Below are 18,356 nucleotides of genomic sequence, written 5' to 3' on the forward strand. Positions count from 1 at the left end.
TCAACAATAAGAATACAGCTCACTAAAACAGATGTCTGATCCTGCAGCTTCTCCAGTTCTTAGTATCAGTTTTCGTTATTACTCTACATTAACTTGTAGATAAATTAAGCATAACATAATTGTCTAAAAATCCAGCTGTGTTGCAAAACGCTGCTGTAAGGCTAAATTTTCAAGTCCAAGTAGTTTCATAATCTATGTGCAGATATTTCTGAAGGCAGCAGGAATGCTATTCTCTGACAACCTAATTAAACTTCCAATAATGTCAGCAGGAATCTGATTGCAAAATGGCTCATTTTATAAACATCACTACGTTTATGACTGACAAAGATACATGATCAGAGATGATCGGGTGCCATCTCCTTCACAATATACACTTTACGACTTTGTTGTAAATTGCCTGCAAGTACAAAAAAATGAAGATGTTAAAAGTGTGTGCTCAATCTATAGAAAGTGGCACAGTTGATACAAGGATTCCATGGATTTTGCTCTTCTGCCAGCTTCACATCTATAACTTCACTAGTTTCTGAGGATTTACTCCCAATATATACAAAAATTTACACTTACGTCAGGCCATCTTCTCTGTATAATATTGGACCCAGGATTACACAAGCTTTTAAAATGCAAGTGAAATATAGGGCAGAGAAAATATAATTGGAGTTTGCATGTTTTAAGACCAATATATAGACTCTATACCACAAGTGCACATGAAGCATACTTCTCTTCAAAATTCGATTTGTAAATTTGCTGCCCATTGTAGAAGTTTCTTTAAAACTGTAATTTTTTCTTTAGTACTGTAAAGTACTAAGTCTGAAAAAAATTACATTTCTAATTGGAACATTTCAAAGTCAAAAAAGCCATACGTTATATCCCTCTATTTAAACAGTAAGAAACACTAAGTTTGCGACTTCCTTATGGTACTTACTGTGGTGTTGATAGCCAGTTTTTCTAACTATGCCACAGGCTAAACCAAAATATAGAATGTTTTTAGCTCACTCATATATGACACAGATACTCTTTTAATAAAGCTTAGGTGTTAAGAAAAACAGTCACTTGGCACTGACCAAAGTGCCCATGCAAAAAGGAGAACTTTCTAGCGTATTTTAAATAAGCTCTGTTTTGCTTGCTCTTCTCAGCCACTTTGCAGAATCTGTTCAAAAATCCAGTGACAACTTCTAATCTTGGTGTCATTGTTGTTTGTTTTTATTTCCATTAAGATAATTGGCTAAATTTAAAGATAGTAATCCTGATACAGCAGGGATAGAAACATATTGTTAAAACCCTTTCAGACCTCACAGTCCTCATAGAAATTTAAGACAATCTTAAAAACCTCTGAAGGAGATGTGCCTTCTGGTTTTATTAAAAACGAAGGTAACATCAAATAAAAAGCAAAACTAAAGTAGAATAGGTAGAACATTTTACTTTTGTCAAACCTTAAATGTAAAGTATATTAAAAAACATGGTTTTGGATTTCAAGAACAGGAATATAAACATGTATTTTCTATCCCAGAAAAAAACCATGCAGGTGTTACAATACTTAATCATTCTCTACATCCACTGGTATGCAACATCAACTTAATGTTATTAAATAGATACACAGATACCATAAATCCATACAAATACCATGGTCTTCTGGCCTCAGTTATACTGTAGCTCAAGCAAATCTGTTCTTTGGTAACTGGAGTAAGTTCATTTTCCACTCTGATGCAGGACTGTTAGGAGACCATATTAGTCACTCGTATCAGAAAACAACAACTTCAGTAAACATAATCTGGGCTACTTTCATCACAAGAAAAGGTGATATTAGAGGTACAAATGCAAAGAAGTTAAAGTGATTCCATCCTTATGGTGGCTGTTTTAGGAAAAAAAATCCAAACTCTCTCCCTTTCTATTCATTGTTTAATCCTGGTAACATTTAAACTCACATGAAGGTATTTTGATAGGTGGGAATGTACTTAGGAACGCTTTCAGTTTAAATAAAGAGAACTCTGGAGAATGGAGATTTAAAATTACCATGACCTGAAGGTATTTGTAATAAAGTTTAAAGATTTAGTAAACTGGGACATTACAAATCCAAAAAAAAATTTCTAGATTTTTCATCTTCCTTTTTTCAAAGACTGACAGAATATACATATACAGGTTGACATTTTGATTTATCCAAAACAATCTTCATTTTGCTCAGTTTGCAAGTCCTATCAACTAAAATGTAGTATCATTCACAACAAAATATTTTCAATAAATGAAACAGTAAGCAAAGAAAACCAAAACTAAGCTCAGAAGCTAAGTGGTTTAGAAAGCCTTGGTAACATCTATGTGTGCGTTAGTGTGTCTATAATTTTTTTTATACATATATATATATAGACACACACACACATATATATACACACACGTGCGCACATGCGCACAGGCACACACACATTTGTAACCTGCAGTGGAGATCAATCTATTTTCTAATAAGGAACAAAACACATTATTTAAAAATGTGCCTAATTTAACAAAACAGAGAAGAAACTGCTGCTATCAAAATATACAATTTGGATTGCAGACTAGAAGGCTAACAACATTAAAAAAATAGTTTTAAGCAAAACCCCTTTGCTTCTGAATAACAACAGGTATCAACCTGCCATAGCATGAAGCATCCAAACCAGATTTTATAAAAAGTTTAAACTGTGACCCTTCTTCATTCGTAAAGTTCTTGACATATTACATAGTGCGAGCTCTGGTCTCCGAACTGGAGCCTCTTTCATTGTTCTTAATCCATACTCCATGAAATAAATGGCAGCTGAAGGATTCAGAATCTCAAGTGAGATTTATGCTTTACCATATACCTTAAAAATAAAAAGAACAGAAAACAAAATTACTACTTTTTGGTATTTATAGAAATTTTTCTCTTAGGAATAACACACTTTGTTAAAACTAAATTCTTAGAGCACTAGCGAGTTGCTAAAGAGATGCAGTGTCTTATAAGCCATAAAGCTTTATTATGCACAGTATTTGTCCCACTGCAAGACAGTAAGCTAAAATGTTTGCTTTGAAGAAAATTCACATCATCCGGGGCATCAAAAGGATTCTAGCATTTGAAAACAGTTGCTAAAGATAACTCCAGCTCATTCTGGGAATTCAAATATATAGTTTAGCTGAGACTTGAATAAAAAAGCATAGAAAGTCTGATGTTCAGAATCATTTAGACAATTCCCACTGGACTTTTCTTTTTGAAGTCCACTCAATCATTCAAGCAGTTTGCTGTGCAATCAACATGAAAAGATTAAACACTTATTAAATGCATGGACTTCTCTCTTCCCTCAATATTTCAGCTGCTTCATGACCAAGTTTCTTCTCTAAAACATAAGATATTACAATTAACTTTTCATTCAGAGAGGGTTATGAGCCATGGCAAAGCGAAGTCAGAAGCAGCGCTGCTCTTCACAGAGCTGCTGGTGCTCCTCCATCCCTCACTTCTCATGAAAGGCAGCACTAAGTACTTGGAAGGCTCCAAAGATACAGAGGAAAGAAAGACTACACCAAAACTCATTATATGCCACATCTTCTCTGACCTTCCTCTTCTATCTGGTGCCGTGGACTCAGAGGCATCAGAGTAAGATTATACTTTATAGCTCTTTTATCTTAAAGTAGTTTCTCACCTTTGCTAGACTGTCATCTAGTGAGGTACAGAGAGAAAAGAGTAGAGCTCTTAAAGCTCAGAACTGTAGTCCAAGAGAAGGGCTAGGGGAACAACGGAAAAATGCACCATGTAAGTTGCTCTCCACTCTTTTCCTTCTGCCTAAAGAGAGGTGGGGGAATCACTGTACTACTCAGTCATCAGTAACTGCCCTTCCTTTACATCCACGCACATTATAGTTTGGAGATTACTATTATTTTGTTTATACTGAAAATATACCTGTATATGTTTAACTGCATGGTCAGGGAAAGTCCAAACAAATATTTTCAATACAAAACGTTGTTCAGCTGTCTAAGCTGTATACAATTGCCTTGTTTCCATAACTTTTTATTCCCACCGAACATCATAAAAGCATGAGCGTAAAGGATTTTCAACAGGAAATGTACCTGTCCAAAGTTTCCCAGAAGCGTAGAAATACTGGCCTGTCCAAGTGTCTTTTATGGTAGCTTAGTTCTAACACTGTTACATCCCATTTCTGTACATTTGGATCCAGACGTACTTCATCATATTTGAGATGAAAAGCTTTAACTACAGGAAACAGAAAAACACTTAGTGCACATACAAGATGACTTTACAGTATTTAATTATTAGCCAAAGAGAATCTCCCCCTTTTTCAGAATAAAGTCTGAGAATAAAATTAAGCCCATCTCTCAAGAAAGTCAACCAGTCAACAAAGAGCACCGAACTCAATACAGTGGCTGGTGACCACTCTCCAGTGCTCATACTACTACAGCTCTAAGTGAAACGGTGGCCCCTATTGCAGACATTCCAAGGGAACAGCAGAAACTCATCGCCAACTCATGAGAGTTTTCTTTGGAAAACAAAGATATTCTTTCTGAAGATTTTTGAATTGTCCAAAACCTAACAACAAAAACAAACAAAAAACACCACCAAAACAACAATTCATTTTACTGAGACTACTGAGAAGGAAGCCTGGAAAGCAGATAACCCCCAAACGCTACATGAAATATTCTGAGAAATAGTACTGCCAATTTCTTCTGATCTAGTACTCAGCTAATAATGGTAAATTAGCTATTACTTTCCTTTGGGGAAGCATTGCCTCATGTGAATTATGTAAACCCCAAGTATTAGCAAAATGACTATTAAATCTTTCTTGCAATTCTTTTTGCTTCCTTGGCCAAATCATAATTTTGACACGATCCAGTGTAAAGTACTTAACTCTTGTACAATTCCTATCTGGTAATCAATTTGATGCATTACATATTCTTGAATAAGTCAAGATGAACTAGAGCAAAATGTAACACCGAAACAAAGTACATTTGGGGGAACTAACTCTTGTCTGTTAGCTACTAAAACAATATTTGGTAGTATACTCAGGAATTGTAATGCATAAAATATTGGGGAACCGATTCCCTGACCCTGCTAGTGAACACAGTATGCTAAATTTAGTAGGAACCCATTAGAATTAGAATAGAATCCCAAGGTTCAGCAAAAAGTGCTCCAGAAGATGTCTATCTTAATATCTCACAGTAAGGAATAAAGCAGAATAAAAAAATATAAAATAAAAAATGCAAAAGCAAAACAAAAACCCTTTTGTTCAGTGTGCACGAAGTCTGCAGTTTTACTGTTTTCCTATAACACTACTGGACAAGCAGTGTGAAACAAAACCATGAATACATACATACTATCTGCCATATAACATTGCCTGTTTTAAAATAAGCCTAGAGAAAGCAAATAGAGACATACCAGGGCTATGCATTTACAAAAAAACAATTGACACAACCTTTGTGTTAAGGTTAAATGATATTAAGCTGAAAACAACCAACCTGAAAAATCAGAATTAAAGCACAATAATACACTCTAGCATTTTAAAGACTTTTAAAATGATATTCCAAATTAAATATTTGCTCATTAACTTGACATCATTCACAAATTTCATCTGGAATGTTCACTTGCAGACACAAAGATAAGAAGCTTGCTTGCTACATGAACATTAAACACTCAGAACAGACAAAGAAAACTAAGAACAATTCTACAGACTCACCTAACAAAATTCTGTGTGACATAGTAATTGAACAAATAAAACCAGTTTGACAGACTCTGCTCCAGTTCTTTACGGTAAGCTACCTTCTTGTTTTCCAAAATGACAGTAGTATGCCTTAAATCTTTGTTAATCACCATGGACCATGTGACTTACACAAGGAACTGCAAGCTGTAGATGAAACAATGGATTGTTGCAGATCCCAGAAAGTGCCTTTACAAAGGCTATCGAAGACAAATATAGGCAAAGCAGTAGCTAGACTGGCATTGCCCATGCACTCCCAATTTACATGGCTTTTATTTTGAGGAGTGAATAAAGCCATTAGGAAAAGCACTAGAGATACTCCTATCAGGAAAGCATTTTCCAAATAGCTAGCTTTAAAACAACTGAATGCATTTCTAAAATGTAAAGGGTGCATTTCAACATATCTTTATGAATCAATTAAGAAAAGGTACCTTTCTTTAACCTTAAAATCTAAGGATTTGTACACCTCCGGTCTGAACTCCTAAGGCTAGGTTTTTGATTTGCTAGGTTTTTGATTTATTTTTAGGCATAGCAAAATATATCATTACAATTCCTATCGTACGTCCCCCTACACATTTTCTTTATTTCTTCTTTCATTAGTCTCTTCTGTTAAACCCTCCTGTTTTTTGTTTTTTGTGTTTTTGTTTTTTTAATTTTGAATTTAAGACTCTTTCACTTACTACCTGTTCAATCCTTCATTCAACTCATTCTGTTTTCTTGTTCACAGATGCATCCTTAGCCTTCTGACTGTTCCCCACTCTGCATCCCAAACTAGCATTCTTTTGGGGTCCTACTTCTATACCACATATGCACACAATGCAAAACCTGATCAGACCTGTCTCCTCAGTATACTAACTGGAAGATGACAGACTGAATTATTTATTTTTTATTTTTTTAAATCTGTAGCTCAGAAAACACTGGACACTATAAAAAGGTCTATTTTCTAAGGCAGCTTCACAAAGAAGCAATAGCAACAGTGAACAGAAGCTTGCAGTTTCCTTAGATATTATTGCATACTCTGCAATTGGAATAGTGAACAGTGCAAGAGAAGTGCTCTGTGTACACCAAAAGATACTGGCACAATTGTGCTAACAAAAAAATGTTCCAATCTACACAGTGGAAACATCTAACTTGCACATTAGAAGTATTTGTATCTTATTACCATCATTATCACCATCAAGTTTTTGTCAAACACCAGACCATACTTTCAAAACTCTTTGTGAAACACTGGGTGATTAATCCTCTCTTCAAACAAGTCATGAAATCTGAAGACAGCCTGTAAAGCTGTTGTTTATAAAGTGTTATATAAATGGCCTTTTTGCCTGTTTTACAGGCTTGGAAAGTAAATTTCCTTTCTGGTACATCAGCTATTTCCAAACCTCTGGTAAAGACAACAGCTCTGAGAAGATTTCCACGAGCTTCCACAGGTCAGAACAGAAGAGTCGCAGAGGACACATTAATATTTGCCATCTGTGTGAATACCCAAGCCCCTGCTTTTTCAACCAACTTAGTCCAACAGTACTTGACCATAAGCATAAACACCACAAAACTAAAAGCAGACTAACAAACCCTAAAACGCTTAAACAAGAACAAAAACCTTACTTTTTGCAAAGATATCAACAGGTGATCCATCAGGCAAGAGCCAAGGCCAGCCTTTGAACTGCCAAGCTGGACCCTGTACGAATACTGCCACCACACGATCCCTGTGAACATAAAAAGGATGAACATGCTGATGGCCTTGAACATTTAAAATACATTGCCTGTTTAAGAAAACATGTATTTTAACATGGCGTGTTTTTTGTTGTTGTTGTTTTTGTAACAGTAATATATCCCATTTAACAACTGCACCTTCAGTACAACTACATTTTCTCCATTACAAAGCAAGGAATAAAACGTTATGTGAATTATCTAGACTTTTAGTTCTGACCTTTGCAGATTTATTGGAAATAGTGAAATAGTGTTTATTTCTGGACATTGTTTTGCTTTTTATAAGTGTTGAAACACTTTAAACATAATCCCCTACAAATTAGACTGTAACTTGAGATGTAGCAATTTAAAAGCCTTTATTCTGCACACTGTTAGCTTTTATTCTAAAAATTTATTGCAAGAGACAGCTGCTAAATTTCTGCCTCCAGTTGCAAAGTGCGTCATTTACTGTGAGGGTATGTAACCATTACCTGCGGTTTAAGACAATACATTTGTGATTAAGATGATGAAGCTTTTATATTAATAAAATTTTCAGAAAAACCTTTGAGAATACATGTCCTCCCACATACAGTCTGCCTTCTTCTTGAACGTTTACATCATCCAAGCATGGTTCCTACCTACTAGAACAAATAATTGCATCCCTAACCTAACACCCAAATTTAATTCTAGTCTACCAAACCCCAAATGGAAAAGAATGATCAAAGGATATCTTTGTGATTTTTTCTTTTAAGAGAAAAACAGAAACTTTAAGGTTTGCCATTTAAAATTGCATTGCAAGGTTTGTAATGGGTAACAGAAAAAACAGCAACAACAAAACTTTAAAAGCAGCAACTTCAAAAACTTCCACGTGTTAATTTCCAGATGCTAATGTCTGATGCTCTGTTGGATTAAAAACAAGCTAAATAAAAACACATCATTTTATCTCTTTGGTCAGAAGCACTTTAAATACCAATTTGGATATTAAGGTTTGATCCTCTTAAGTGCTATTCGGTATTAGAATTTTAAAACCACTGATTTGTGATTTAGTCAAGTTTTAAATATAGAACACTTAATTTAGGAATAGGACCTTTCCAAAAATACTCCTCTCCATTAAAAACTACTTTCGAAGCTACAAAACCATCAAAAATGTCGTGCACATCTAAAATCCTCACACCTCTGAGGAAGAACTAAAAATGTTGCCTAATTCATTACCTCACAAATAATAAAAGTATTTCTCCAGAATTTTCCTATTCAAAGAGAAATATATTTTCATAGTATCAAAAAACGGACTTAGAGACAAAATCTTTTACTTTTATGAAAAAGCTGCAAAAAGCTCTCTCATTCCCTTCCCCCAACTGGGGCTCTCCCTTCAGAAGCAAGCTTCTATCATTGAATCCAGTTCATTGAATCTGGTTCACTACTGAAACTGCAGTTCTGTTTTTACTTTTTTTTTCCCCTCTTTAAACTATTATAAAAAAGTTAGAATAGCAGATGTTGAAGAGGTCGGCAAATGCATCTTCCCAATAGACTAATTCAGAAAGAAGATAATAAAGGAGGATTCTTCTTTTGGACCATGCTTCAGCAACTCGCGTGCTACAGTATCACAAACTGGAAAACTCATGAATATTCTTACTTGAATTCCTGGAACATTTCAGACAAACTGAAAATAGTTGTGCTGCTCATATTGTTAAAACAAAATGCTATTTTTAAGAAAGATCTATCAAGAAGGTTAGCTTTATATCATTTTAACCTGGAGACAACACTCCTATAGAGTCAATCAAACCCATTCTTACAGCCTTGTCTTCACTTCTTATGCAGTTTAATAGAATTTTATTGGTCCCCTCCACGTCCTGCATTCTCCTGATAAAGAACTTTTGTAATGGGAAATCTATTTTACCAGTCTTGTGGCATAAGCTTTAGAGGTTGGTCTACTACTCGATAAGGTACAGTAACGCTGACTGTAGTTCCCCCAGGCTGCATCTGGTCCTTCCTTCTTTGTATTAGAGTTTCATTTTCTCGCTGACAGCCTTGCTTCTTCTTTTCATCTGATGGTACAAACCTTGGAGAATAAAGAAACATTCAGTAGGCAAAAGTAATTTGATCGAATCAACAGGAAAAGTACCAACTTTATCAGAACGTTGCATTATTGGCAGCAGTCACTGAAGCCATCTCATTTTCACTACGCCAAGCCTCCATGACTACCCATTCAGTACAGCAAGACGACAAAGTTTCATAAGTCTTTGTGACAAAACCAGTTGTACTAAAAGGTCTTCTGCCCCTCAAATCTACAGCCAGAGCTGTTCTTATATGTTTGTGGCATGTCTTGCCTACCTTACCCAACACATTTGCAGATGAGAAGCCAGATCATAGCCTGCTGAACAGCAATAACAAATTATTTTTAATGATCAAGGATAAATAACATGTGAAGACATGGGGAAGCTTAGGCATTAAGAAATCATTGCTTCCTGGAGTAAATTTTATAGCTTTTGTCCTTGGGGAACTCAAACCTACCCAGAATTATTTTTTCGTCATGAAAGCTGGGATTTTTGGTCAAATGGATCAGATTTTATTCTTTTTTTTTTTTTTTTTTTTTAAAATGAGTGATTTTACAAGATCAGATGATTCATCTGGTTACTTCAATGTATGTACTACAATTATGGATTTATTTTTTTTTAAAAAGCTTCTCTGATAGATAAATAATGCTTACAAAATAAGGACAGCATGATCCTTATGTCTCACATAATCTCAGTAAGACAAAAAGAAATGGTTAAGAAGTGACCCGCCAAATGAATTTCAGAATTTTTATTTTTCAGCCTCATCTTTGTTTTAAAGAAAAAAGCAATTCCATTTCAAGAATCTCTTCTATATGGCAATAATAAAATACAGTACACCCAGCAGTTCTTAAAATTGGCATCATAAATGTGAGAGTAGTGTAGGGCTTTTTACTAATGAAAAAGGGAAGATAATGAAATCATGCATTTTTACAGATTGAAAACTACATCACAGAAAGGTATGCTGATGTGACCAGTATCACCTACCAAGCCAGCAAAAAAAACTAAGGAGAGAGCAAGAGCTCAGAGCCACCTTCTCCTAACAGTCTATTGAGAACCACCCAGTCACACTACTAATATTGTTTGCCTCTGACATTTCATTTCCAAAGTTCTGACAAAAAGAAACAGCATATTTCACTTAACTGCACAAGGTATCAGGAGTGTTGGTGCTATATTTTAAAAGCACAATACTCCACACAACAGGTAAGATTTCTCTTCATTATAAAGCAGATGGTGCATTCTGAACGTTTACTGCATTTATTGATATGCTGCTTGAACCATTTCTAAAGGTTCTTTTCAACCCATTTTAAGTTCAGTACTAAAAAACAACTTGAATATGCTTAAACAACAGGTAGACTGCACTTTAAATTACTGTGGAAATAGTAAAAAGGAAAGAAAAATGAAGTAAAAATGAAGTAAGAGGAAAAGTTCATTATTCACCCCACCTGAAAATACTGGCTCTTGCTAATATTTCATACTCAATGAGAAAGTGGTATCAGGGCTTGGGGAGAAGCATTACAGATTTAATATTGTGTTTTAGGCTTTTAAAAACACATTTTAAATGGAAACCCAACCAGCTCTACCAAGTTAGAGGAACAAGGATATTAACAAGCAATATTGATTCTACAAAGAGTCTGGCAATTTCACCACTATAAATTATATCTGAAACACCCCAATATTGGCTGACACAGGCATTCTCAGTGTTACTTCTAGCTTCGTATGCTTGTGTGTAAAAATTCATTTCAATGCTAGTTTATTGACAAGTTTCTCTCCAGTTCATGGTCAGCTAAAAACTGTTACCTAACTGAGGCAAATCAAATGTTGCCGTAATGCCTGTATCTTCTGGACTACAATACCCTCCCATTTTACTTGCTGTAGAAGTCTGAATAGGACGGAACAGGACAGAACAAATACCTTGTTATCTGAATGTTCTGAAGAAAAAAACAATACAGTGAGCAGATTCAAAAGGGAAGAGTAAAAAAGGTGTCTATCAAAGAAAGCATTGAAGGAAATGCTTACACATATGTACACGCACAGAGTAGAGGAATAAACGACAGCTTACAGAACGTTTATGAAATACATGCTGAATCCACGGCTACTTTGCTCCAAAATCCTTGAAATGCAAGCATGTATAATAAAAGCCATGTGCTCCCAAACTGAGAATCATTTATAATCATACAGCAATTTCTATTATGAGAGGCTTACTCCATCACTAGACATAAAAGTCAAACTCAAGAAATCTGAGTATTAAAGAAAACAGCAAAAACACCATCTTCTCTTGGGAATAATTTGCCACAATACTCTGCCTGGTAGCTTAACTACATATTTGTACTTGACCCCTTTTTAATCATGCTGTACACTAGAAATGTGTTCTGAAGCCTGACTGTGCAGTAGCTTACATTTTTATTGCTTCTCCAGATTACTATTCCCTAGTCAAAAAAAAGTGATCCCACACTTATTTAGAAACCATCTTTATATTTATACTCTTACTAGGAAATTAATAGTGCTGTTAGTTACCAAAATCAGTATTCGCATAAAAATTGGTGCGCTTTCGCACTTAAAGGCAGCAGGTCCCTTTCCTTAAGGGAAACGGGCAAGTGATTGAGCAAGATCAAATTATGGGAGGTAACTGGAAAGACACCATCCACTGAACTGCCAGAACTGCTTGTGTCTAAGCCCTAAACTCATAGGAATTGTTCGCGTTAACTTTAAAACGCTTTCACTCAGGTCAGGTCAATGCCTTCCGCCTCCCAATTTGGGCCTTCTGAAAAATGCATGAACAGAGAATAAGGCAACTCCAATGCTGGACAGTAACTGAGCTCATCACAACACACATCTGATTATATTTAGAATTTGAGACTTCTTTTACAACCCTCTCACTATTTCTTATTTGATTACAGTGTCAAAAGCCTCATATACCTACCTTCGCAAGAGAACAAGGCACTTTTGTAATGCATCATCCCTGAGTCTTTCAGACTGTTTGCTCCATATCAAAGTTGAATAAATCTCAGTGAGTTGCCTGGCCACAAATATCAGTTAGAGAAACTGTACTTTAACAGAAGTTTCAAAGGGTTTGTTTGCTACATCATTTTTAGCTGTGCAAAACTGCTGATACTAACTATAAAGGCTTTTTTTGTTTATAACAGAGGGCCAATTATAAATTTTCAACCCATTCAGTTTAACTGTGTACTCTGCTTTCTTACCAGATAAATAAAAGCAACTATGGTTAAACATATCCTAAGTAAATCATCATAATAATAAAAGTATCTATTCATCACCTAAATGTTTACATCTTCCTGATACAAATTTCTGCTCCACTCTTGTTCCATGTAACCCAAAACGCTCCTTCTTTATTACCCCACACCTCACAGAACAGTAAGGGAGCCAGCACTGCAGCCTGTGAACAGTGTGCTTCACACGCATGCCAAAGCCTTCCTACCCAAACAGCCCTGCGTGCCTCATCCTCCCAGAGATGCCTCCCCTGAATTCTGGGGATTCTCTTATGTTTCCTAACAAACTCCTCTGCAATGTCCCTCAAACACTCCTCCTGCTCCAAAAATCCCTTCTCCTTGTGCTGTACCATCAGTCTCTGAAAGAGCTAACAAGCAGGCTGATTACCTCTAAAAAAATACAGGAAATTCAAATCTATCTGCATCTTCCTCATTAATTTAGGTGTTTCTCCATGTGAATAGCACCATTTTTTTTTATTCCAAAGCTTGTGGCAAATGAAATGCATCTTCTGAATCGCACTGTTCTGTCAAATTTAGCTGAAAGTGGGGAATGAATTACAGAAGGTGGTGACTCAAGGCAGAAACTACACAACTCTTTTTGCCTCCAAAATCATCCCATATATATCATTCTACATCAAGGCCAGTTCCACACTCTGCATACCTGAACATTAAGAACAAACCCTGCAGCCATTCCTAAACAAACTACTTCAGTAAATTTGAAATGCAAAAATTACAGGCCAGGTGGCACATTTTCTAGAAAAGTGCCACAGCTGTCACAGCTGAATTAATATTTTGCTCTTCTGAGTTTTGCTATTGCATTTCTGATTCATCAACATCCCTTGCTTCTTCACTTAGCTTTCGATACCTGTTAACTATGTCGGTGTCCTCCTTTGTTCCCTTATTTTTTTTTCCCCTTACCAGGATCAAGTTCTTTGCACTCAAACACTCAGCCTTCTTTAGGAGCAAGTCTAGAGAAGCTAACTGTAATTGTGCCCCCATGGAGCTGGAAACAGCGCAGCATTCCTAGCACAGATATACTTAGAGATGACATACAGGTGCTCTATTCCATTATATCTATTCCTGCACCACAGTCATGAACTACATAGATGTAAAATCCAGGGCTTGTGCTTATGTAATTGTTTCTTAAGCATAAAAACCCACATGAACAAGCAACATCCTCTGTCAACACAATTAGATCAAACTAGTAACTGCTTGCACACTAAATCATAATGTTAAAAGCCAGCCTTCTCACAGATTAAATATTTCATAAGAGGCCTTAGGAGTCCAATATGCCTACCAGATCTTTGGTGGCATGTGGCAGTAATCTAGAAGCCAGGAATAGCTAGAGATCTGAAGGCACCTTGTATCTCACAGTGCTGTTTTAAAAAAGATCCTAGGGCAACTCCACTAAAAAATTAGCACCACAATATGGACAGACTATTTTTCAAAAAACAAGCGTATAAAGTCTCATAAAGGATAAGGGAAGTGCTGAAGGTGGAAGAAAGAACAACTATCCAACTTTTTGGATGGACTACTGGTGCAAACTACCTATAACAGTATTTTTCTGTGAAAATGACTGTTTCAGAAAAATGGACTGATATTAACAGACAGGCAACTTTAAACACCGTGGCCTGTCAGACAAGTTTTTGTTTATTAAAAACACAATACTGATTTCTACCTTGCCATGATGGAAGCAAAGTATAATGTTGATTGCATTTAGCCATAATGAATTAAATTTTAGAATCTGATAGGTTCATTTATTTAAGCAACAGCAGTTGTAAACTGCCATATTCTAGCACACTGCAATGTAATAAATCAATTTTAGCAACTCAGTATTATTTCCCTCAAAGAATTTTCATCAATTCTTGCTGATAATGCTTCACTATCATTTTTGCTGTATATGAACTTTAAAAAAGAATACCCACTACTTCTGCACAGAGACATTTACTAATGATTGCTAAACAAAACTAACAAAAATAACATCTCCCATCTTTCTGGTATCAACACATATGTAGTTTCTAAGATGTTACAGCGATGTTGGCAAAGAAAGACTGAACACGCTGTCAGAGTCCAGCTGTCTGACCACTCATTGTCCTTGAGAGCAAGTGATCCTGCTGCATGCAGAGGTTGGCTATGATATGAGGTTGCAATTTTGCTTTTAAGAATGTATTCTGATTTCGTTCTCTGCATACACTGTTTTATGTATCATGTTGTCTTTTGTAACTGTTTCTGAAGCATATAAATTCTTATATATCTCCTAACTTCACTACTGCTGTCGAGCAACTTCCTAACAAACAATACAAGCTTGCTTCTCCCTTTCCTTTTTTCAACTTATCAGAATCTTTCCATTTTTCGAATTAATCCCAAATATCACTAAAATCAGTGCAATGTTATTCTACCCACAAAAAAGTCCCACTTTTCCACTTCTCTTTTTTAAAACTTGACTACCTTTTTTTCCTCCCAGTCTTTCTTGGTACTTACTTTATTTATACCCTAATAAAGGGTAGCAGTCCCTTTTGCAGACGGTCTTAACACTACCCTACCTTAAAGCTACCTACTTAAAGCACAACTTAATCTATAGACTCTTATTCACAAGCATACTGCTAAATCAAAAGTCCTATTATTACTGAATTTTTACTGAGTAACATTTACTCTCAAGTATATCTTGCCTGAAGTGCCAATTAGTGTGAGAGTCCAATACTTTCTGACCAGGGTCTTTTAGATGTTCCAAAATAGAAGAATTTAATGTTAATATTGAATTTACTTATTTGGGCATAGGTTTGACACTACACGGGATTTTGATTGAGTAGGGTGATACAGCAATGAACTGAAATCGACACACAAGTATAATATACAATTACAATACGGAGTTAGATGGCAATACAAACAGATTCTCATTACCAGTCACTGTATATTCATCACCACAATGCTGCGTGTCCCCAGCCACTGGGAATAAATATGCATTGAAGAAAGCTCAAGCCTGTTCTCTTCAAAGTTCATTTTTTCAGTTGTTCAGTTTTTATACTCTGTGTTGGGCTAGGCAACATATAAACCTCCCTCCTGGTGGTATGGCTGCCTCTACAAGTTAGTATTTTCTATTGATTGTCTCAGGGAAGACCATTTAGACAACCACTTGATCTGCTCAGCTACTATAGCCATTTATCTAAAAGGCCAACCTCTGCTTCTCTTTTCCTTTACCATGGCTATGGTCATCTGCATTCTCTTCTGAGCTGCACGATCCCTTTCTGTACGTAAAGGGGCTTATAAAAAAGAAGGAAAGTGGCTTTTTACACATGCAGATAGTGATGGGACAACGAGGAGGTTTTAAACTCCAAAAGGGGAGATTTAGATTAGATGTTACGCGGAAATTCTTTACTCAGAGTGGTGAAGCACTGGACCAGGTTGCCCAGAAAAGCTGTGGATGCCCCATGCTGGAGTTGTTCAAGGCCAGACTGGATGGGGCCCTGGGCAACGTGGTCTACTGGGTGGCATCCCTGCCCATGGCAGGGGGGTGGGAACCGGATGGTCTTTAAGGTCCCTTCTGATTCAAGCAGTTGTGCGATTCTGTGATCATCCTTGCCTAACTCCTCTGAGCCTTCTTCCATGGTAAGGGTTTGTTATCACTTGCATATGCATGCATATACATTACATAAGAAGAAAACCACTCCAGTCGTTAGAAATGGTACTGTAAGATCTTCTCGATCTGCCCATTTGGCTCAATTGTGCAAACACTGAAATTTTTGCCTTTTTTTTAACCACTATTCATGAGGCATAAATTTCTTTTATAATCTGGTCTGTAAAACTAGTCTGTCGTGAGACAGAAGAAACTCCCTCCTGATTGTTTATTAATTTGGTACTAATAAAACTGTATCTGACAACAATTTTTTATACAGTATTACAATATGTTCTAGTATGTTCTAATCAGCTACTTACTTCAGATCTTGCAGAAGGTCCTTTGCATTAAGCATTGTTATTAAAGAGGTCGTGGCTGCCGGAATGATGATTATGGGAGTTCGAGATCCTGTAGAGAAAATAAAGTTATATTTCTTGCCTTTTTTTTTTTTTCAATTAAAGGAGCTGTACATAAAACCAAAATTTTGCTTAACAGACTGCAATTATGGTAAATATTCAAGGGAAACTGTAGTGAATATCTAAATTGAAGGTTTTCATTCACCATAGAAAGCGTATCCCTATATCAGGAGTCTCTAAATATTGGTAATCACATGTTTAGCAAAATACAATTCTCTTTGCTTGTGGTTCCAGCAAAAGAAAGTGTGGGCATAATTCACACAAAAATGAAAAGGACAGTAACTAAAAAATGACTAACCTTTCTTCTGGTTTGGAGGTGGTCTTGCTTGAGAAACTGAGAAAAAAACAGAATATACAACAGAATGAGTAATACATACTACAAATGCTAAGACTCAAAACATTTCAATGTTTGTCTCACTTTTCAATGTTTTGAGACGCAGGAGTCACACTATAGTCATTAGATCATTTTCAGAGAAGCAATACACAAAGTTGAAGAGGGGATTTATAATTCGGGTCTCAGTATTCAGCAGACAAACAGCTTTTGACTGTCTGAAAACAGATGCAAGAGTCAATCTCTTCTACTTTTTCTGAAACTAGTCATCTTTCTCTATCCTCCCCAAAGGGAAAAGACAGTATAGCACTGAAATACTGCCAGCAATCTTCAAGCAAGCTGCTTGTAGATCCCAAGCTCAACTGTGCTGAACCAACAGGAAGACTGTTTCACAACAAGACAATCTTTACAGATCCTCACCTTTTCACAAGTAGGTGTTACAGTAAATGAAATCTCCACAGGATTAGCTATCCTTCAGACATACAGAACTTTCTACAATCTGAGTCTTCAATAGCTTCAGACTTATTCGGGTTAGTTTCTGATTGCAATTATCCCCCCTAGTTGGGTTTTTCCCCACAATAAAGTGTTTCCTTTTTAGTCTTCCATATTTCATGACCTCCTAGTTTTGGGAGATGTTTCAGTCCAAAGCTGGAAAAGCACGTTTCTCCACTTTGGTGCTATTACCGAATAACCTGGCTTTCTCCAAATAAATATTTTATAGTTCAGTTTTAATAAATTAGAGTTTTCAGGATTCCTAACTTAAAGAAAGAACTATTGTGCTTAATAATTACCATTATCCTAATTCACAAAATTAGAAAAGTCAGTAGTAAAAAGATTGATGCAGACTGTACCTTAAGTCTCAACTGCTACTATGCATGACAAATTTCATTAATTGACTTCCAATTTCATAGCACCAACTTGCTCATGTTTATTTATGACCAACTGTTTCAGAAACTGGCTAGAACATTATAAATATTCACACCACACAGTTGCCATTGTTGAAATATTGAGACTATATCCTTAATTATCTTTTCCTAACACTGTCAAATGCACAGATATAACTGGCAATACTACATTGAACTACTTGAATTTTACCTACCCAATGTTTTTTTTATTATTTTTTTTAATTTAATTATCTCCTTACTGTAAAAAAAAGTTCCTGAAACATATGGACAGCATCAGCTGCCAAGAAAAAAAAGCATCTGTAAGAAATGTGATAGCTGTACCGAGACAGGTTAGTAGAAAACTAGATAATCTAAATAGGTATCCCCCCAAAAAAAATTAAGAAATATTTGTTCAAATCAGCATTATAGAATTGTTTTGATCA

The 18,356-nt window shown here is 35.9% G+C and overlaps 1 protein-coding gene across 1 annotated transcript in view; it reads right to left on the reverse strand.

The window, feature by feature from the left end:
• Positions 1 to 1,178: 1,178 nt before the first annotated feature.
• CDC73 (cell division cycle 73) overlaps positions 1,179 to 18,356 on the reverse strand; it is a 96,798-nt gene continuing 79,620 nt past the window's right edge. Inside the window, exons 12-17 of the mRNA XM_035537324.2 lie at positions 16,997 to 17,032; positions 16,603 to 16,690; positions 9,286 to 9,447; positions 7,305 to 7,405; positions 4,063 to 4,204; positions 1,179 to 2,825 (exon numbers count right to left, since the gene is read on the reverse strand). Of these exons, the coding sequence (XP_035393217.1) occupies positions 2,789 to 2,825; positions 4,063 to 4,204; positions 7,305 to 7,405; positions 9,286 to 9,447; positions 16,603 to 16,690; positions 16,997 to 17,032 (566 nt within the window). The 3' untranslated portion in view covers positions 1,179 to 2,788. The remainder of the gene's footprint in view (positions 2,826 to 4,062; positions 4,205 to 7,304; positions 7,406 to 9,285; positions 9,448 to 16,602; positions 16,691 to 16,996; positions 17,033 to 18,356) is intronic.

This window comes from Cygnus atratus, chromosome 8 (genome assembly GCF_013377495.2).
Source record: "Cygnus atratus isolate AKBS03 ecotype Queensland, Australia chromosome 8, CAtr_DNAZoo_HiC_assembly, whole genome shotgun sequence".
Lineage (NCBI taxonomy): Eukaryota > Metazoa > Chordata > Aves > Anseriformes > Anatidae > Cygnus > Cygnus atratus.